This window comes from Cherax quadricarinatus, chromosome 13 (assembly GCF_038502225.1).
Source record: "Cherax quadricarinatus isolate ZL_2023a chromosome 13, ASM3850222v1, whole genome shotgun sequence".
NCBI classification, from domain to species: Eukaryota; Metazoa; Arthropoda; class Malacostraca; order Decapoda; family Parastacidae; genus Cherax; species Cherax quadricarinatus.
The window spans coordinates 41,832,190-41,854,144 of record NC_091304.1 but is presented as its reverse complement, the minus strand read 5'-3'; the positions used below and the strand labels follow the sequence as shown (position 1 = coordinate 41,854,144).

General features: G+C 38.8%; 1 protein-coding gene across 6 annotated transcripts in view; it reads right to left on the bottom strand.

The window, feature by feature from the left end:
• LOC128688738 (ubiquitin-protein ligase E3C) overlaps nt 1-21,955 on the bottom strand; it is a 401,351-nt gene that overhangs the window by 344,603 nt on the left and 34,793 nt on the right. For 5 of the 6 annotated variants that reach the window (XM_070084672.1, XM_070084678.1, XM_070084673.1 and 2 more), the window contains exon 3: nt 16,739-16,948. In XM_070084672.1, the coding sequence (XP_069940773.1) occupies nt 16,739-16,948 (210 nt within the window). Of the gene's footprint in view, nt 1-7,845; nt 7,939-16,738; nt 16,949-21,955 lie in introns of those variants that run through there. The other variant, XM_070084679.1, reaches the window with a different exon arrangement.

The window sequence follows — 21,955 nt, the reverse complement described above, 5'->3', positions numbered from 1 at the left end:
TTTTCCTTGTGTCCAGTGAAGTCTTGAGCCAAGACCCCAGAGTAGCACCACTGTGTTACTTGTCACCCGGTGTGCCCAGCGAGTTTGACAGCTGATATTAGTCAGCCCTGAGCATATGAGGCCCTTGTACAGAAAGCTCTTATGCTCGTCGCTCATAGATGTCCTGCAGAATCATACCTGCTATGATTCCCATCGAGATTTGTTTCATTTCACCTCCAGACCTTCAGAGTGCAGTTATATATACAGAAACAAGTCTGGGGATGCTTAGACTAACCTCTGCTATAACTCCAACTGTCGAGAGAATGACACTCATCAAGTCGCAGTTTAAGCCCTGTCGGCAGGAGCTGTGTCAGCCTTGTGTCACAAGCTTCATTGAGCTCCTGCACAAAGATGATGTCACTTTGACTGCTAGCTCACTCATGGCAGTCTGGTGTATGATGTTACGACTTCCTGATGTTTTGCCCAGTCGTCTCTGCCACGACTCGCTCCACGACTTACTCCACACTCGCCGGCAGTGACAGCCTAAGCGACAGTACCAGTCGAGAAGTGCCCTCCTGAGTCACATGCCAGAAGTCCTGCCAAGTTGCCATAGTTTTGATGGCACCTCACTCAAGGGCACCAGCATGTCATGCCTCAGGTGGAGTGAAACCATGCAGCGACTCCTACGATGACTGCTTCACCGTTCCAGAGGAGACCATACCCTGTTACGTCACAGCTCAGCTGCAGCGATGTCTCCTGTGTTGCAGTATCTGTCCAGACGCAGGAAGGCGAGCAGTGATGCCCATCAACGCTCACTGCCTATGACCACGATGTTTAGCACACCCCACATGTTCTTTTCTTCCCTCCTTGTAGGAAGTTTTTTTTTTCCATGTCCATGTATGAATATATACATATATAATGTTTTTTATTTTGTGTTCTGTGCCCTGTTCCTACGAGAGAGAGACCGAGTTTTTTTTACCAACAGTATTCAAGGTAGGTGGCCGAGCAAATGTAGACAGCCTGTAGTGTCTGCATAGACATCCTGTGCTGTCTGCCAGCTTAGTTTATATTTCGCGGCACTCAGGTGCTGCCCTCTCTAGGCCTGCCCAGGTCAGTGGGACGCTGGTCCAACTCGCTCTCACTCTGGCGACACCTTTCACACAGTCAAGAAGTGTCCACTCCTCTCTCCCTTGCGGGCACGGCCCTCCCGGGCCATGGGCACAAACACACAAGCCTGTGTACCCACAACAACTTTGCAAATAAAGTAAGAAACCTCCGAAGACATATCATTTACTCCCCGCTACCAAGACATCACCCAACAAGTGGGTAATAGTATTTATCGTTGTAGTCGAGTTTTCATGGTCTCAGGTGATAAAATGGAAAACATATTACAGAAATAGAGATGATTTTCATTACTTTCACGATGAAAACGACCTTGAAATTGAGCTCGAAGTAGTGGAAATGTTCGATTTTTACCAATGTTCAGGGGTAAGCAAATTACACCACACGTTCAATACACATCAACTGGGGAGTCTAATATTCTTTCACTAGTGCATTGATATTATTTATACCATTTTTACAATAATGCAGTAGTCTGCATAACAGTAAATTTTGTATTTTTTTTGAATGAGTAAAAAATCAAAATAGAAAGCAATAGTAACATAAGAGGGGCCTAGAGACGTGACTAATGAACAGAGGATATGTTATTTTAGTGCCAAGAATGTCTACATTGTTTATTCTGGACCTTATTTTAACCCTTTCAGGGTCCGTCCCGTAGATCTACGGCTTCACGTTGTGTCCAAACTGTAGATCTACGCCAAAACTCTAGCGCCGTCAAATTTAGCGCGAAAGCGCTCATAGGCCTACATGTGAGAGAACGGGTCTGCGTGGTGGGTGTGTGCCATAAACAAAAAATCTAGGTGCCCGCATAGCATTGTGGGAACGCCGGCTCAGTTACCCTTGTTCACCATGCCTCGTCGCAAGTCAGCTCTCACTCCCTAGAAAATTAGGACTCTCCTCTTCCTATCTGACAGTTCTGACACTGATGGAAGTGGAAATGAAGACGAATTCTATGGCTTTGATAAGTTAGTGACCGAAAAGAATGACCAGGATATCGATAATAGTGCAGAAAACCCTGACGATCCTCAACCTTCTACCTCTGGTGTGGGCACTCGTGACTCACGGTCGGTTGTTCCTCAATGCAAGAGAAAACTAATATTTTCGCGTGGCCAGGCCTCTGACTTCAGTAATGATGATGATAGTGACGTGGATTGTGATTTTACTGCGCTCGACGATCATTCGAGTAGTGATAGTGAGGAATCATATTCACCAGTGAAGCGTCGGTATGTTCGCTGCCGCACGCGCTCGGGTAGTGTACCCTATGCTGTGCCCAGGGGACGAAGTATATCCCAGAGTACATCCCGTGGCCCTACACCAGTTTTAGGTAGTGATAGTGAGGATGATGTGGCTACACTTGGCATGGATAGACCACAGGCATCAGTGGATGGTGTTAGTGGTGATGGTAGTGGCACTGCCATGCGTGACTCACCAGGCCACGCTGGGACCCACGCTGCTGACTCGTCAGTTCAAGGACAAAGCGGAGCGTCAGCCACAAGCCCACCACAACCACAACCACCCGCACAACCAGCCTATGATGTCCAGTATCCACCAGCAAACCGTATGTGGGATTGGCAGCAAAATCCCAATTTTGTTCCCAAGCCTCACCACTTTGATGACTCTCAAAGTGGAATTCTACCTACTTGTCCCCTTGGAACCACGGCCAATTAACTGGAATTCTTTAAATTATTCTTTGAACAGCCATTGATGGAAACTATTGTCAGGGAAAGTAATAAGTATTTTGAGTACACCATGGCAAATACGATCATATCACCACAGTCAAGACTACACAGGTGGAAAGAGACGACTGTTGCAGAAATGTATTTGCTTTTTGCAACAATAATGCTTATGCCTCATGTCTATAAGCATAATATAAAAGCATACTGGTCCACAGATCGGCTAATTTCTACCCTGGTCTTCAGTGAAATCATACCAGTGAACAGGTTTATCTTACTCTTATGTATGTTGCACTTCTCTGCCTGACAGAAGTGACAGGTTATACAAGATCAGAAATGTTTTCATGTATCTCAAACAAAAGTTCAGCATATACTTTTATCCATTCAAGAATCTTGTAATTGACGAGTCTTTGATTTTGTTCAAAGGTAGACTGTCATTCAAGCAGTATATACCGAGCAAGAGGAAACGCTTTGGTATAAAACTGTTTGTACTCTGTGATTGTGACAGTGGCCTGGTGTTGGATATTGTTGTATACACGGGTAGTAAAACATTGAAAGATACCAAGATGTTATTGGGTATCTCAGGTGACGTAGTGAGAAACATGATGGCACCTTATCTTGGTAAGGGGCATACATTATATACCGATAACTGGTACACAAGCCCATTACTCAGTGATTTCATGCAAGTGAACAAGACAGATGTGTGTGGCACAGTGCATTCTAATCGTAAACATATGCCCAGGCTCAACGCAGGTGCTCGTGATGACGTGCAGGTGTTTACTGCCAATGACATCATGGCATTACGGTGGCATGACAAACGAGATGTCACATTGTTGACAACCATTCACCGTAATGAAATGCAAGACAGTGGCAAAGTTGATTGAGTGACTAATGAACGTATTCGAAAACCAGTGACAGTGATTGATTATACACAAAACATGCGCTTGGTTGACAAATGTGACATGCAGAATGGTTTTGTTGACTGTGTTCGTAAGAGTTACAAGTGGTACATGAAACTTTTCTTCCATCTCATGGACATTTCAATGCTCAATGCATATAATATGTACCAAATAAAGACTGGCAACAGACCACCGTATGGTGAATTTTGTTTGTCTGTTGTCAGACAACTCATAATGAAGTACCAGGTAAGAACACCTGCTATACAACAAGGTCCTCGAATTACTCAGGATATACCCAAGCGTTTGAGGAGGGAAGGTGATCATTTCATAATACAACTTCCTTCAACTCAGAATAAATTTGCTCAGAAGAGATGCATCGTCTGTGCACAAACAAAACGACGGCAACAAAGATGCAAAGACACTCGGTTTATGTGTGAGGAATGTAAGGTGCCTTGTTTCAAGGAGTTCCACAAACTCCAGCAGTTCTAAAACCATGTCCAGTGATTGTAAATATGTAAATATATGATAGAACATTAGTATTATACAAGATTTGTGTATGTTTATTGTAATAAACAACAGTGGTAAACAATAATATGATAATAACTTTAGTGCAGTTCTTGTGTTCAATACAGTGAGTTTATATATATACATTATATACAGTATTGGTCTCTCAGGCCCCAAATGTTAGTAGTAGAAAAAAATTGGAAAAGAAAAGAAAAAACTATAAAAACCGCAAAATAATGTAATGCACGTATGTGGAATTCGTCGATGTTGCCGCCACCACATCATTTTTGACAAACTTCTTGGCACTGTATCTCGGTAAGTACTGATCAGAATTTTTTTTTTTTGTCTTATTACCTTCACAAAAATATGCTCTTTAATTCTGTAAGAAAAAATATTTTTTTTTTTTTTTTTCAAAATTTCTTGGACACTGGAGCACCACTTCAGATTTTGGCCTTAGACCCTGAAGGGGTTAAATTGGCATCTTTTTTAATTTGCATGAAATTGGCCAAATTGCCAATTTCTAACCACTTTATTGGGTAGTTCAAATCTGTAAATGGAGTTCTAAAGAAATAGCTATGAATTTGGTCAACTGGAACAACGGAATTGGCCAAAAACAGGACCCAAAGTTGGCGAAATTGCTGATGTGTATATGTTGCCAAGACCGCTAACTTCACGGGAGTGTAATTCCATGAGTTTTCGACGAAATTTTGTACTTTTGGTACTTTGGGACATAGAATGACAGTTTCAGAAAGGGGCTTGCGACAGTTAAAGGGTTAATTCAAGGATTATGTGGAGTAAAATAAAGGTTGGATGTGAGAAGTGGGTTATAGCAAGCGTATATGCACCCTGGGAAGAGAGAAGTATAGAGGAGAGAGAGAGATTTTGGGAAATGTTGAGTGAATGCATGGGGAGTTTTGGACCAAGTGTGAGAGTACTTGTGGTTGGGGGGAGTAGTAGATAAATTTGGGGTGCCAGGGGTAAATGAAAATGGGGAGCCTTTAATTGAGCTATGTGTAGAAAGAGGCTTGGTAATAAGTAATACATATTTTATGAAAAAGAGGATAAATAAATATACAGGGTATGATATAGCACGTGATGAAAGTAGTTTGTTAGAATATGTATTGGTGGATAAAAGGTTGATGGGTAGGCTCAAGGATGTACACATTTATAGAGGGGCAACTGATATATTGGCTCATTAACTAGTTGTAGCTACAGTTAGAGTAAGAGGTAGATGGGATAAGAGGAAAATGGCAACAACAAGTAAGAGGGAGGTGAAAGTGTATAAACTTCGGGAGGAGGAAGTTTGGGTGAAATATAAGCAACTATTGGCAGAAAGGTGGGCTGGTGCAGTTATGAGTAGTGGGGGGGTTGAAAAGGGTTGGAATAGTTTTAAAAATGCAGTATTAGAATGTGGGGCAGAAGTTTGTGGTTATAGGAGGGTGGGTGCAGGAGGAAAGAGGAGTGATTGGTGGAATGATGAAATAAAGGGTGTAATAAAAGAGAAAAAGGTAGCTTATGAGAGGTATTTACAAAGCAGAAGTGTTATAAGAAGAGTAGAGTATATGGAGAGTAAAAGAAAGGTCAAGAGAGTGAGAGAGTGCAAAAGGAGAGTGGATGATAGAGTGGGAGAGGCATTGTCAAGAAATTTTAATGAAAATAAGAAAAAATTTTGGAGCAAGTTAAACAAGTTAAGAAAGCCTAGGGAAAAAAAGGATTTATCAGTTAAAAACAGAGTAGGGGAGTTAGTAGATGGGGAGATGCAGGTATTGGGTAGATGGCGAGAATATTTTGAGGAACTTTTAAATGTCGACAAAGAAAGGGGGGCGGTAATTTTATGCACTGGATAGGGAGGTATACCATCTTTTAGGAGTGAAAAAGAGCAGGATGTGAGTGTGGGGGAGGTGCGTGAGGCATTATGTAGAATGAAAGGGGGTAAAGCAGCTGGAACTGATGGGATCATGACAGAAATGTTAAAAGCAGGGGGGAGGGGGACATAGTGTTGGAGTGGTTGGTATTTTTGTTTAATAAATGTATGAAAGAGAGGAAGGTACCCAGGGACTGGTGGAGAGTGTGTATAGTCCCTTTATATAAAGGGAAGGGGGACAAAAGAGATTGTAAAAATTATAGAGGAATAAGTTCATTGAGTACACTTTTGTTTTTCCTTTTGGGCCACCCTGCCTTGGTGGGATACGGCTGGTGCGTTGAAAGAAAGAAAGAAGTTTACTGAGTATACCAGGAAAAGTGTACGGTATGGTTATTATTGAATTAGAAGCAAGACAGAATGTAGGATTGCGGATGAGCAAGGAGGTTATAGAGTGGGTAGGGGATGTGTAGATCAAGTGTTTACATTGAAGCATATATGTGAGCAGTATTTAGATAAAGGTAGGGAAGTTTTTATTGCATTTATAGATTTAGAAAAGGTATATGATAGAGTGGATAGGGAAACAATGTGGCAGATGTTGCAAGTATAAGGAATCGGTGTTAAGTTACTAAATGCTGTAAAGAGTTTTTATGAAAATAGTGAGGCTCAGGCTAGGGTGTGTAGAAGAGAGGGAGACTACTTCCCGGTAAAAGTAGGTCTTAGACAGGGATGAATAATGTCACCATGGTTGTTTAATATATTTATAGATGGGGTTGTAAAAGAAGTAAATGCTAGGGTGTTCGGGAGAGGGGTGGGATTAAATTATGGGGAATTAAATACAAAATGGGAAGTGACACAGTTACAGTTTGCTGATGATACTGTGCTTATGGAAGATTCTAAAGAAAAATTGCAAAGGTTAGTGGACGAATTTGGGAGTGTGTGTAAAGGTAGAAAGTTGAAAGTGAACACAGAAAAGAGTAAGGTGATGAGAGTATCAAATGTTTTAGATAAAGAAAAATTGGATATCAAATTGGGGAGGAGGAGTATGGAAGAAGTGAATGTTTTCAGATACTATTTGGGTGTTGACATGTCAGCAGATGGATTTATGAAGGATGAGGTTAATCATAGAATTGATGAAGGAAAAAAGGTGAGTGGTGCATTGAGGTATGTGGAGGCAAAAAATGTTATCTATGGAGGCAAAGAAGGGAATGTATGAAAGTATAGTAGTACCAACACTCTTATATGGGTGTGAAGCTTGGGTTGTAAATGCTACAGTGAGGAGGCGGTTTGAGGCAGTGGAGATGTCCTGTCTAAGGGCAATGTGTGGTGTAAATATTATGCAGAAAATTCGGAGTGTGGAAATTAGGAGAAGGTGTAGAGTTAATAAAAGTATTAGTCAGAGGGCTGAAGAGGGGTTGTTGAGGTGGTTTGGTCATTTAGAGAGAATGGATCAAAGTAGAATGACATGGAGAGTGCATAAATCTGTAGGGAAAGGAAGGCGGGGTAGGGGTTGTCCTCGAAAAGGTTGGAGAGAAGGGGTAAAGGAGGTGTTGTTGGCGAGGGGTTTGGACTTCCAGCAAGCGTATGTGAGCGTGTTAGAAAGGAGTGAATGGAGACAAATGGTATTTGGGATCTGACAAGCTGTTGGAGTGTGAGCAGGGTAATATTTAGTGAAGGGATTCAGGGAAACCGGTTATTTTATATAACCGGACTTGAGCCCTGGAAATGGGAAGTACAATGCCTGCACTCTAAAGGAGGGGTTTGGGATATTAGCAGTTTGGAGGGATATAATGTGTATTTTTATACGTACATACTTCTAAACTGTTGTATTTCTGGGCACCTCTGCAAAAACAGTGATTATGTGTGAGTGAGGTGAAAGTGTTGAATGATGATGAAAGTATTTTCTTCTTGGGGATTTTCTTTTTTTTGGGTCACCCTGCCTTGGTGGGAGACGGCCGACTTGTTGGGGAAAAAAAAAATTAATAATTATTATTACAGTAATACGTATGTACTAATAATAATAACAATAATAATAATAATAATAATAATAATAATAATATTAAACTATAATATAATATAGTGCTTACTCATTACTTACCTTAAAATATCTGTAGTCTTAATGTAGAGTGAGAGGTGAGTAAACAAGATTAAATGAATAAACAAGAGAGAGAATGAGTGTAGAAGGTTCGCGAGTTCTGTAAACAAACTAGTTGTTGTTGTTGTTACCAGCCCGAACACAAATGGTATTTATTCACTCTGTCAAGCCGACTGGAAAAACATGTCATATTTATGTTAATTTACATGTTACATTGCATGTTTATTATATAATTTTGAAAAAAATCATAGATGGATTAAGCAAAATGTCTATATTAATGTTTTATACACATTCAATGTGCCTCAGAGTGATTATTATTGTGTTATTATTATCATTATTAACTCTGACTGTTTACATCGTATATATACATCTTACGTGCCACTGTTTCTGACGTATTTATACGCGTAAATTCTAGCAGCTTCAAATCAAGCAGGAGAAAGCTGGTAGGCCCACATGTGAGAGAATGGGTCTGTGTGGTCAGTGTGCACCATATAAAAAAAATCCTGCAGCATGCAGTGTATAATGAGAAAAAAAAGACTGACCGTTTTTTTGGATTAAAATGCCAACTCTGAGGTGTATTTTCGTATAGTATTTATCATTGTATTCTCATTTTCATGGTCTCAGGTGATAAAATGGAAAACATATTACAGAAGTAGAGATGATTTTTCATTACTTTCACGATGAAAACAACCTTGAAATTGAGCTCAAAGTAGCGGAAACGTTCGGTTTTTACCAATGTTCAGGAGTAAGCAATTACACCACACGTCCAATACACATCAACTACGAGGTCTAATATTCTAGTGCACTGATATTATTTATACCATTTTTACAATAACGCAGTAGTCTGCATAACAGCAAATTTTGTATTTTTTGTATGAATAAAAAATCAAAATAGAAAGCAATAGTAATATAAGAGGGGCCTAGAGACGTAACTAATGAACAGAGGATATGTTATTTTAGTGCCAAGAATGTCTACATTGTATATTCTGGACCCTATTTTGAAATTGGCGTCTTTTTTAATTTGCGTGAAATTGACCAAACTGCCAATTTCTGACCACTTTATTGGGCAGTTCAAATCGGTAAATGGATGGTTTATTGTACTTAACTGATAGAAAAAATGGAGTTCTAAAGAAATAGCTGAGTTTGGTCAACTGGAGCAATGGAATTGGCCAAAAACGGGGCTCAAAGTCGGGGAAATTGCCGATGCGTATGTCGCCGAGACCGCTAAACTCACGGGAGTGTAATTCCACGAGTTTTCGACCAAATTTCATACTTTCGGTGTCATTACCATCGGGAAAAGATTCTCTATCATTTCAAAGAAAAAATAACTTTTTTTTTCCAAAACTTTTGCGACATAGAATGACAGTTTCAGAAAGGGGCTTGCGATAGTCAAAGGGTTAACCTTTTCAGGGTTTCTGACGTACTAGTACGGCTTATGCACCAGGGTTTTTGACGTAGTAGTACGCCTAAATTCTAGCGCCCTCAAATCTAGTGAGAGAAAGCTGGTAGGCCTACATATGAAAGAATGGGTGTATGTGGTCATTGTGCGCAGTATAAAAAAATCCTGCAGCACACAGTGCGTAATGAGAAAAAAAACTTTGTTTTCGGTTTAAAACAGCGACTTTGCACTGTATTTTCATATGGTATTTATGATGGTATTCTAGTTTTCCTGGTCTCATTTTATAGAATGGAAGATATATTACAGAAATTGAGACAATTTTGATTGGTTTTACAATGAAAAGTACCTTGAAACTGAACTCAAAGTAGCAGAAATTATCGATTTTTGCCAAAGTTCAAAAGTAAACAAATAATGCTACGCGTCCAATACACGTCAACTGGTGAGTCTAATATTTTTTCACGAGTGCGCTGATATTATTTATACCATTTCTACTCTAATGCAGTAGTCTGCATAACAGTAAATCTTCTATTTTTTGTGAGAATAAAAATTCAAAGTGGAAAGCAAAAGAATGTAAGAGGGGCATGGGGACATGACTAATAAACAGAGGAAATGTTATTTTAGTGCCAGGAATGTCTTTCTTGTTTATTCTGGACCCTATTTGGAAATTGGCATCTTTTGAAATTTGTGTGAAATTGTTGCAAAATTGCTAAATTCTGACCACTTTATTGGATAGTGGAAATCAGTAAATGGGTGGTTTCTTGTACTCATTTGATAGGAAAAATGGAGCTCTAGTGAAATAGTTATGATTTTTGTCGACTAGTACACTGGAACTGGATGAAAATAGGGCTCAAAGTGGGCAAAATCACCGATGCGTAAACATATGTGAAGAGAACCTATGATAACCCAAAAAAGTCAGACAGAGTGACTTATTTCCACTGGGCATCGTCAAGACCAATAACACACTCTTAATGATTTTAATGTGTACCTGCACACCAGCACAGGTGCAAGATGTGGAGCTTAAAGTAATTAAGTTCATATTTCATTCATTCTAGAGTGCATATCAGGTTTTTATATTTATATTGTTTATTATGTCATATTAGATGAATTGTGATAGATACATAAGCTGTATAGCGATATTAGCATCATACTGAAGATGTGACAACTCTGCTTCGTGTGTAATACCTGTTGGTTCACGAGCGGCTCTGAGACAGAGACAGACAGAAAGACACACACACAGGTAGACAGAAAGACAGACACACACAGGAAGACAAAAGACAGAGACAGATACAGACAGATATACAAGCAGACAGATACAGATTTATGTGCAACAGTGAAAACAAATAGAGAGAGTTCAAGAGTAAGTGCCTTTCTTGCCACAATCTCCATTGCAAAATTCAGACTTCCTCTTAGGGACCGTGGTGAAATTTACTGTCCAGTTAGTACAGTTAATACAGTACGTATGATGCTGCTGATAGGGCAGGGTAACTCAAATTGATGTTGCCTGCATGGCACATTGCCGCCGTGAGTATCATCAAATATTGTACAGTGGTATGTATCAGCCTGCCCAGCCCAGCTGCCAAATGTACGGTCATATGTCGAGCAGGCCGTAAGTCGGATGGTAGGTGTACCGAGCACTGGTACAGAGGTGGCAGGGTAGGAAACTCAGGCCTTCCCTGTAAAAGACAATGCGCTCAACCACAGGCTGACTGCCTAGTACTCACTACACACGGGAAAATCACCACCGTCCAGCTTGTGGCGCTGAAATTTTTTTCCCTACCAAGGAGCAGCACCATTTAAACTGAATTTTACGAAGTGTAAAACAAAATTATGCCAAGTAAAAGGACACAAGTGCAACTAATGTGACATTTTTATTGTGGCAACGTTTCGCTCTCCAGGAGCTTTATCGAGCTGTTACAAACAGTACATGGACACAGAGCATATATATAGGCTCAGAGTGAGGTGCAATACTAGTGGTAGTAGCAGTGAGCGGCGGCAGCGGCGGCGACGGCGGCGGCGGCAGCGGCGGCGGCGGCAGCGGCAGTGGCAGCAGCAGCAGCAGTAGGTGTAAAACAATTGACTCGCACAAGAGTAAAAGGATATAAAAGCTATAACCTGGGTAACATGAAAATAGGTTAGACAGATATTTTTATTGGAGGCTGGATAGAGAAGGCCTGTTTCAGTTTAATGTGCTATGTGTATTATCAACAGGAGAGACTATGTGATGGCAGGGTTTACTGTTTTCAGGAGGATTCTTGCTAAGACTTCAGAAATGGTGAAGCTGCCTTTGTTTTGTTTAACCCTTTGACTGTCGCGGCCGTATATATACGTTTTACGAGGTGCCGTGTTTGACGTATATATACTCATAAATTCTAGCGGCTTCAAATCAAGCAGGAGAAAGCTGGTAGGCCCACATGTGAGAGAATGGGTCTGTGTGGTCAGTGTGCACCATATAAAAAAAATCCTGGAGCATGCAGTGCATAATGAGAAAAAAAAAACTCCGACCGTTTTTTTTAATTAAAATGCCGACTTTGTGGTCTATTTTCGTATAGTATTTATGGTTGTATTCTCGTTTTCTTGGTCTCATTTGATAGAATGGAAAACATATTACAGAAATAGAGGTGATTTTGATTGATTTTACTATAAAAAGAACCTAGAAATGGAGCTCAAAGTAGGGGAAATGTTTGATTTTTGCCAATGTTCAAAAGTAAACAAATGATGCCATTGTCCAATAAATGTCCAACTAGCCATTCTAATATGCAGTCATGAATGGGTTGATGTTATTTATACAGTTATTACAGCATTGCAGTAGTCTGCATAATAGTAAGTCTAATATTTTTTGTTTGAATAAAAATTCAAAATAGAAAGCAAGAGTAATATCAGAAGGGCCTGGAGACGTGACTGATGAACAAAGAAAATGTTATTTTAGAGCCAGGAATGTCTGCATTGTTCATTCTGGACCTTATTTTGAAATTGTCATATTTTTTAGTTTTCGTGAAATTGGCCAAATTGCAAATTTCTGACCACATTATTAGGTAGTTGAAATCAGTAAATGGGCAGTTTCTTGTATTCAATCGATAGAAAAAATGAAGTTCTAAAGAAATAGCTATGAGTTTGGGCGACTGGAACAATGGAATTAGCCGAAAATAGGGCTCAAAGTGGGCGAAATCGCCGCTTTGTAAACAGCGCCGAGGTCGCTAACTTCGCGAGAGCATAATTCCGTCAGTTTTCCATCAAATTTCGTTTTTTTGGTGTCATTACAATCGGGAAAAGATTCTCTATCATTTCATAAGAAAAAATAATTTTTTTTTTTTTAAATTTTGCGACACCAGGAGACACCTCAGGATTGGGGGTTGCGACAGTCAAAGGGTTAATTGTATTAGAAACAGCTATTAGTGAAGATTCAAGACACTTGCATTTGCAGAAATTGGCTTCTTTGATCACTAATTGGGCGTCCCTGAATTTCATGAGATGATTGGTGGAATTTCGGTGTTGTACACAGGCGTTGTTCAAGTTATCGTTCCTGAATGCGCAAATGTGAAGATTCCGTACATCAAAACAGGCAAGGCTCAACGCAGTTGAACCGGTGATCCAGTTTACACTAGAAGAAGAGTCCAATGACAAGCTACCTTTCCTAGACGTCCTCATTCACAAAGTAGACAACAACCTAAGATTTCAAATTTATCGGAAACCTACCAATAAAAATGATCTCACACACTTCTATTCCAGTCAAGATACTAGGACCAAAAGAGGCATCATCATCGGATTTTTCCTGAGAGCATACAGAATTTGTATTCCTGAGTTTCTTGATGAGGAATGTACATACATTCACCAAACCTTCACTGATTTACATTTTCCTTCCTTTTTCATCAAAGATTGCAAGAAAAGAGCTCTTCGGATCATTAATTCTCCACGCACCAACACCACTCCTAACAAAGTTATAATTCTTCTCAACAGCCAGGTTACACTGAATGTTTCTAAAGTACTTTCACAAGCTAACACCAGAGTCGCCATCGCTTCCAGCACTTCAATAAAGGATCTAACCAGAACAAAATCCAAGCACCATGAACCAGTCAACGGAGGGGTTTACACTATACCCTGTGGAGGCTGTGACAAGATTTATGAAGGTGAAACAGCAAGAAACCTCGACACCCGCCTCAATGAACACATTTACGCATACAGGAACGATAACTTGAACAACGCCTGTGTACAACACCGAAATTCCACCAATCATCTCATGAAATTCAGGGATGCCCAATTAGTGATCAAAGAAGCCAATTTCTGCAAATGCAAGTGTCTTGAATCTTCACTAATAGCTGTTTCTAATACAATTAAACAAAACAAAGGCAGCTTCACCATCTCTGAAGTCTTAGCAAGAATCCTCCTGAAAACAGTAAACCCTGCCATCACATAGTCTCTCCTGTTAATAATACACATAGCACATTAAATTGAAACAGGCCTTCTCTATCCAGCCTCCAATAGAAATATCTGTCTAACCTATTTTCATGTTACCCAAGTTATAGCTTTTATATCCTTTTACTCTTGTGCGAGTCAATTGTTCTACATGTTGTATTACTACTACTACTAACACTTATCTCACTACTACTATTACTACCACTAGTATTGCACCTCACTATATATACCCTCTGTGTCCATGTACTGTTTGTAACAGCTTGATAAAGCTCCTGGAGAGCGAAACGTTGCCACAATAAAAATGTCAGTTTAGTTGCACTTGTTTCCTTTTACTTTACATATTGTCGGTAATTCTACCAACTTCATTACAAAAATATGCCACAATTTGACAACAGTGTAATGGAGAAAACGTTTTAAAGGAAACCATCTTACTCGACGGTCTACTGTAATTAAAACTGTTTGACTTCACTGGGTTATCCTGGATTAATTATACTTAATGTGCTTTACAACAGAATTCCACTGTTAATAAATGTCAGGAAATTGTAATAAATTTTGAATGAATAAATCATCTTTGTGCCACTTGCACACCCTGTTTGCTTGTAGGAAAGCTGGTGATGGAACAACAGCTCTTGATTTCATCATTTACTTCTGACAGTTAGGCAAACTAGTACATGGGGCATAGAGTCATCGCCTGAGTAGTTAACCATGATACATAGTGTGGACCCTTCTGGCCTCAGAATTTTTCAAGGGCATGAAAAGACTGTAGAAGACCCAAAGTGTTTTGTTTAGGTCAAAAATATTGGCAGGTGGCAGATTTGAAGGCACAAAAAGTTGTGCATATTAGTATATTGGACACAGTTAAAAAGTTAAAGAAAACGTTTTGCCACAAGTGGCTTCATCTGTCTATTAGAACTAATGAAGTCACTCATGGTGAAATGTTTCCTTTAATAAATGTACTGAAATGAACACAAGTGTCCTTTTCAAACCATGATTAATAATCAAGATAAGGACTGGAGAAAATGTTTATTAGATGAATTATACATTAAGCAAATCCCATTTTCCCATAGCCACTATGTTGTAACTAGAGATGTAGAAAGGATTCACCAGGAATAGAGAAAATTACAATGCTGAAGACAAAAGACAGTACTTACAGTACAGTCCCTAGTAAGTACTGGATCAAATGGACAAATAACACATTGGTGAGTATTGTTGTAAAACAATACTGTACACCTAACTGACTAGTAAAGCTCCTTCTCTTATGCATAACTTCTAGTTCTTCTAATATGTATTACAGAGAAATAAGACACTTTCAAAGGGAAGTGATCTCCTCAGGCTTGAATAATGCACTCATTCTTTTCCTGCAGTACAAATACAGTAACACCCTCTTATCATATGTAAGTTAAAGATTTTAAGTTTTCTATGTATCTATCTAAAGTTTTTCTTGGGCAGTAACTGCAGTTCAATCAGCAGCCACAAATCTACCAATGATATCATTTATTAAACCCAAAGTGGTTACATTACCAAAACAAGGCCATGTTAGATCAACCTACACACAAATACAAAGTGGGATGATTAATAAGCCACTGGTTACACTTAAGTTGCTGAGCACTAAAGAGCCTCACTGACAATTTAATAATCCCAAAGGTTCAACTAGGTTAGACACCCAGCTTTACTGAAGGCCAAAATAGGCCTTGGCAACAAATGTCTTTCAAGGCAAAAAGAAAAAATGCACATGAATGAATATCTCCTTTCTCTAAAGACTACACTTACAAGATCCAGGTAGTATTCAATGAGGCACTAATAAATAGCTAACACAACAACCCTGAAATACAATCACTATTACACAAAAATGTAATAATCTCAACATGTTCTCTGAATCCATTTGTTTGAATGGAAACAACAACACTGGGACTGTTCCTGATATGCTATGAAGTTCATTAGAAGGAAATGCAATGCCTCTAACTCTTCTACCAGTCATGGTATTGTTACATTTTGATTACTATAACTTTTTCCTTCCTTACCAAAGACTGATTGGAGGTATACCATTCTAGTAAGAATGCTATTTACATGAATTGCTATGGCTATGGCTGTTCAGCCCAGTAAAGGGTCATAATACCCCTATTGTTTAAGATGAAAGAACTTTGCTTAGAACCTGCAGCAGAGCCACTGACTGCATCTAAAAATGCCACAGCTTGTACATAGTCTAACTGTGCTAATTCTATCATACCAATGATAGTTTCCTTCCCACTACAATTACCTCCTTCATTTTTGGTACTGTTGGTAGAATTTCTGCACTGGTTCATAAGAGCCAATTCCCAGTATACTATGTTTTGAGGAATGAAATATATCTTTCTGGGAGAGGTTCAATGTACTACAGAAACTGCCTCCTTCCCATGTCAGCTGTCTTGTCTATGGTGTAATAAATTGTTATTCTACCCAAGAGGCCCTGCTTATATAGGTGAAGAAAACAGGAAACCATTTGAAGGAGAAGGCAAAAGGCCACCTAATAGAGCTAAGAAGTAGGAATGTTATTTTCTTATAGGAGTATAACTGATAGGTGGTGATTCCTGCAATGGTTCATAAAACCAGTGCCAGAAATCATTGTTCATGCTTCAAAATTAATAGTAAAATACTTAATGCAGAAAGAATTTTAAAGCATGAGTGCAAGTAAAAATAGTGATCTTTTAAAGATAAAAGGTACAATGATTAGATTTTAAGGAATAAACCATATGATAAAAAACAAAAGCAATAATGAGAAACCTGGACCATTTAGTGCTACAAACAATACAGCATATTTACCAATCTTTCACAGTCTTCTTTGGCATTAAATATTCTAATAAGTAAGGCAACTAATTTGATGGCTGAAGCATCAGATATTCCCCGAACTTTAGCCAGTGCTAATTTACTGTCAAACTGTTGCCGAAGGTCTTGTTTAGTTCTTTTCCGACTCAACATTGCCCTGGTCCATGACTGAATAGTAAGAGCAGCTGCCTCTCTTCGTCGTTGCCTCTGAAATAAAGTACAGTACTGTACAACAAATTACACTCTTTGTTAGCAAAATGTAATAAATGGAACTGATGGGATCATGACAGAAATGTTAAAAGCAGGGGTATATATAGTGTTGGAGTGGCTAATGTTTTTGTTTAATAAATGTATGCAAGAGGGGAAGGTACCTAGGGATTGGCAGAGAGTGTGCATATTTCCTACATATAAAGGGAAGGGGAACAAAAGAGATTGTAAAAATTATAGGAGAATAAGTTTACTGAGTTCTAGGTAGTAGGTTGGTGGACATCAATTGCCCAGGGAGGTACTACCATCCTGCCAAGTGAGTGTAAAACAAAAGCCTGTAATTGTTTTACATGATGGTAGGATTGCTGGTGTCCTTTTTTCTGTCTCAAGAACATGCAAGATTTCAGGTACATCTTGCTACTTCTACCTACACTTAGGTCACACTACACATACATGTACAAGCAATATATACATACTCTTCTGGGTTTTCTTCTATTTTCTTTCTAGTTCTTGTTCTTGTTTATTTCCTCTTATCTCCATGGGGAAGTGGAATAGAATTCTTCCTCTGTAAGCCATGCGTATCATAAGAGGCGACTAAAATGCCGGGAGCAAGTGGCTAGTAACCCCTTCTCCTGTATATATTACTAAATTTAAAAGGAGAAACTTTTGTTTTTCCTTTTGGGCCACCCCACCTCAGTGGGATACGGCTGGTACATTGAAAAAAAAAAAAAGTTTACTGAGTATACCAGGTAAAGTGTATGGTAGGGTTATTATTGAAAGAACTAGAGGTTAAGACAGAGAGTAGGATTGCAGATGAGCAAGGAGGCTTGAGTGGGTAGGAGATATGTAGATTAATTCTTTGACTGTTTTGGTCATATATATACAGTGGACCCCCGGTTCACGATATTAATTCGTTCCTGAGAGCTCATCGTAAACCAAAATTATCAGAAAGCGAATCAATTTTCCCCATAAAAAATAATGGAAATCAAATTAATCCCTGCAAGACACCCAAAAGTATGAAAAAAAAACTTATACGACATGAAATATTAAGTTTAATGCAACAGAATAATTACAATAACAACAATAACAGAATAATAACAATAGAATAATTGACACTTACCTTTAATGAAGATCTGGTGATGATTGATGGGATGGGAGGAGGGGAGTGTGTTGAACCTATTGTTTAGAAGGGGAATCCCCCTCCATTAGGACTTGAGGTAGCTTTTCCTCCTGAGTAATGTAGGTCTTGCTTGGCAATTTCTTCCAAAACAGGCCTGTTTTGCCACAATTAAACACTTGTTCATGTTTCAATCCTTCAGCCTCTATGTACTCCTTGAATTCGTGCACATATTTTTCAGCCGCTTTGTTGTCTGAACTGGCAGCCTCGCCATGCCTAATCACACTATGTATGCCACTACGATTCTTAAATCTTTCAAACCAACCTTAGCTGGCCTTAAATTCACTCACATCAGCACTAGTTGCAGGCAATTTCTTTACCAAATCGTCATGCAACTGCCTAGCCTTTTCACAAATGATCGCTTGAAAGATGCTATCTCTTGCTATCTGTTTTTCATTTATCCACACCAATAACAGTCTCTCAACATTTTCTAACACTTGCGGTCGCTGTTTCGTAATCACAGTTGCACCTTTTGCAAGAACAGCTTCCTTGATTCCCGTTTTCCTGCTCATTATAGTAGAGATGGTTGATTGGGGTTTACTATACAACCTGACCAGCTCCGATACATGCACTCCACTTTCATACTTTGCAATTATCTCTTTCTTCATTTCAATAGTCATTAGCACCCTTGGTCTTGAAGGGTTGGCACTAGAAGCTTTCTTGGGGCCCATGGTGACTTATTTTTCAGAAACAAGCACCAAAAACAGTGATAATATGGAATGTACCGAATGTATCCTTAGATGCGCGCACACTGGGTGGCTTGTAAACACTGGACACGTCTCGTACGAATCGTATCGCATACCGGGTTTTGTAACGGGAACCGAGGCAAATTTTTGGCGATATAATGCATCGGTTACCGGATTTATCAGATACCGATAGCATCGCGAACCGGGGGTCCACTGTACGTCTTATGAGCCACCGTTTTTGACGTATATATACTCATAAATTCTAGCAGCTTCAAATCAAGCAGGAGAAAGCTGGTAGGCCCACATGTGAGAAAATGGGTCTGTATGGTCAGTGTGCACCATATAAAAAAAATCCTGCAGCACGCAGTGCATGAGAAAATAAACTCCGACCGTTTTTTTAATTAAAATGCCAAATTTGTGGTCTATTTTCGTATAGTATTTATAGTTGTATTCTCATTTCCTTGGTCTCATTTGATAGAATGGAAAACACATTATAGAAATAGACGTGATTTTGATTGGTTTTACTATGAAAAGAACCGTGAAATGGAGCTCAAAGTAGGGGAAATCTTTGATTTTTCCGATGTTCAAAAGTAAACAAATGATATCATTGCCCAATAAATGTCCAAGTAGCCATTCTAATATGCAGTCATGAATGGGTTGACATTATTTATACAATTATTACAATATTGCAGTAGTCTGCATAACAGTAAATCTTCTATTTTTTGTTTGAATAAAAATTCAAAATAGAAAGCAAGAGTAAAATCAGAGGGGCCTGAAGACATGAGTGATGAACAAAGAAAATGTTATTTTAGAGCCAGGAATGTCTGTATTGTTCATTCTGGACCTTATTTTGAAATTGTCACATTTTTTAATTTTCATGAAATTGGCCAAATTGCAAATTTCTGACCACGTTATTGGGTAGTTGAAATCGGTAATGGGTGGTTTCTTGTACTCAATCGATAGAAAAAATGGAGTTCTAAAGAAGTAGCTATGAGTTTGGTCGACTGGAACAATGGAATGCCTTACAACACTGTGTATGCCAATACGCCTTTTGAATCTTTCGAACCAGCCTCTGCTGGCCTTAAATTCACTTACAGCAGCACTCGCTCCAGGCATTTTCTTTACGAGATCCGCATGCAACTGCCTTGCCGTTTCACAAATGATCGACTCCAGAACACTATCTCCCGCTAATTGCTTTTCGCTGATCCATACCAACAACAACTTCTCCGCATCTTTGACTACTTGTGACCTCTGTTTCAATAACATATTCACCCCTTCTGCAACTTCAACTTTTTTTATTTCTACTTTCTTTGCCAGGATGGAAAAGATTGTTGATTTCGACTTCCCATACATCCTGGCAAGCTCGGCTAAACATACGCCACTTTCATATTTTTCTACTTTCTTTAATTCTATCATGTTTCTCACTTTCTTTACCAAAAGGCTGGTACCTGGAACTTTCTTTGAGCCCATGGTCACTTATTTCACAGTCACAATCAATAAACAAGCACAAAAATTGCGAAATGTTTCAGATGAGTGCTCACTCAAGCAGCGACAGAGCCAGACTGACGGTGTTCCCTTGGGGGGGGGGGTACATGTATGATATATGCGATTCCCAGGACAAGGTCCAAAATTTGAAGCAAAATTTCTCACAAAAAAGTGTCTGAAATCCGAAAAGTGTAATATCAGGTGCGTGCAAAATCCGGGGTTCCACTATACTACTTTTAAACTATACACACGGTCACTTTTGTTTTTCCTATCATGCACCGTGGCCATTGAAAAACAAGTTCTGAGCAGATCTGACACACATCATGTCTTGTATTCCATTCTGCCTATCTACTGAACCACATTACAGTATATTTATTAAGTTTTGGTAATGTAATTCTTGCTTTCTTTTCTATTGTATAGAGTAGTAGACTGGAATTATAAACCAGTATAGAGTACAGTGGACCCTTGGGTAACGGCATTAATCCGTTCCAGAGAGCTTGCCTTGAACCGATTTTGCCTTCAGCCGAATTAGTTTTCCCCATAAGAAATAATGGAAATCCAATTAATCCGTTTCAGACAGCCAAAAGTATTAACAAAAAATATTTTTTTTTAAGATTAAATATAGATTTACATACAGAAAACAATGACAAATAAATATAAAGCACTAATAAAATGGATAAATGAACATTTAACATCACACTTACCTTTAACCCCTTCAGGGTCCAAGGCCCAAATCTGAAGTGGTGCCCCAGACTCAAGAATTTAAAAAAAAAAAAGTTATTTTTTCTTATGAAATGGTAGAGAATCTTTTTGTGAAGGTAATAAAACAAAAAGTACGAAATTTGATGGAAAATTGACGAAATTATGCTCTCGCGAATTTTGATGTGTCAGCGATATTTACAAATCGGCGATTTTGCCAACTTTGACTCCCATTTTAGGCCAATTACATTATTCCAGTCAACCAAATTCTTAGCTATTTCACTAGTATTGCTTCTATTCTATCGATTGAGCACAAGAAAACGCCAAGTCAACTGTTTCAACTACAAATTAAAGTGATCGGAAATTGTTAATTTGGCCAATTTAACACAAAGTTCAAAATATTCCAATTTCAAAATAGGGTCCAGAATAAACAATGTAGGTATTCCTTGAACTAAACTAACATTTCCTCTGTTCATTAGTTACGTTTTGAGGCTTTACAAATAAATTCCATTTTGATTTTTTATTCACATAATGAATTTTTATTCACACCAAAAAATAGAAGATTTACTGTTATGCAATACTGTAATAATTGCATAAATATCATCACCATATTTGTGAATGCATATTAGACCCACCAGCTGGCGTGTATTAGACGTGTGAGGTTGTTTGTTTACTCTTGAATATCGGCAAAAATTTAACATTTCTGCTACTTTGAGCTCAGTTTCAGGCCATTTCCAGTGCTAAAACCAATCAAAATTATCTCTATTTCTGAAATATGTCTTCCATTCTATCAAACGAGACCAAGAAATCGCAAATAGAACTATAAAAAACATACAAAAAAACACTGCAAAGTCGCTGTTTTAATCGAAAAATCATGATTTCAGTTTTTTTCTCTCATTATACACAGCGTGCTGCAGGATCTATTTTATGTGGTGCACACATACCACATAGATGTATTCT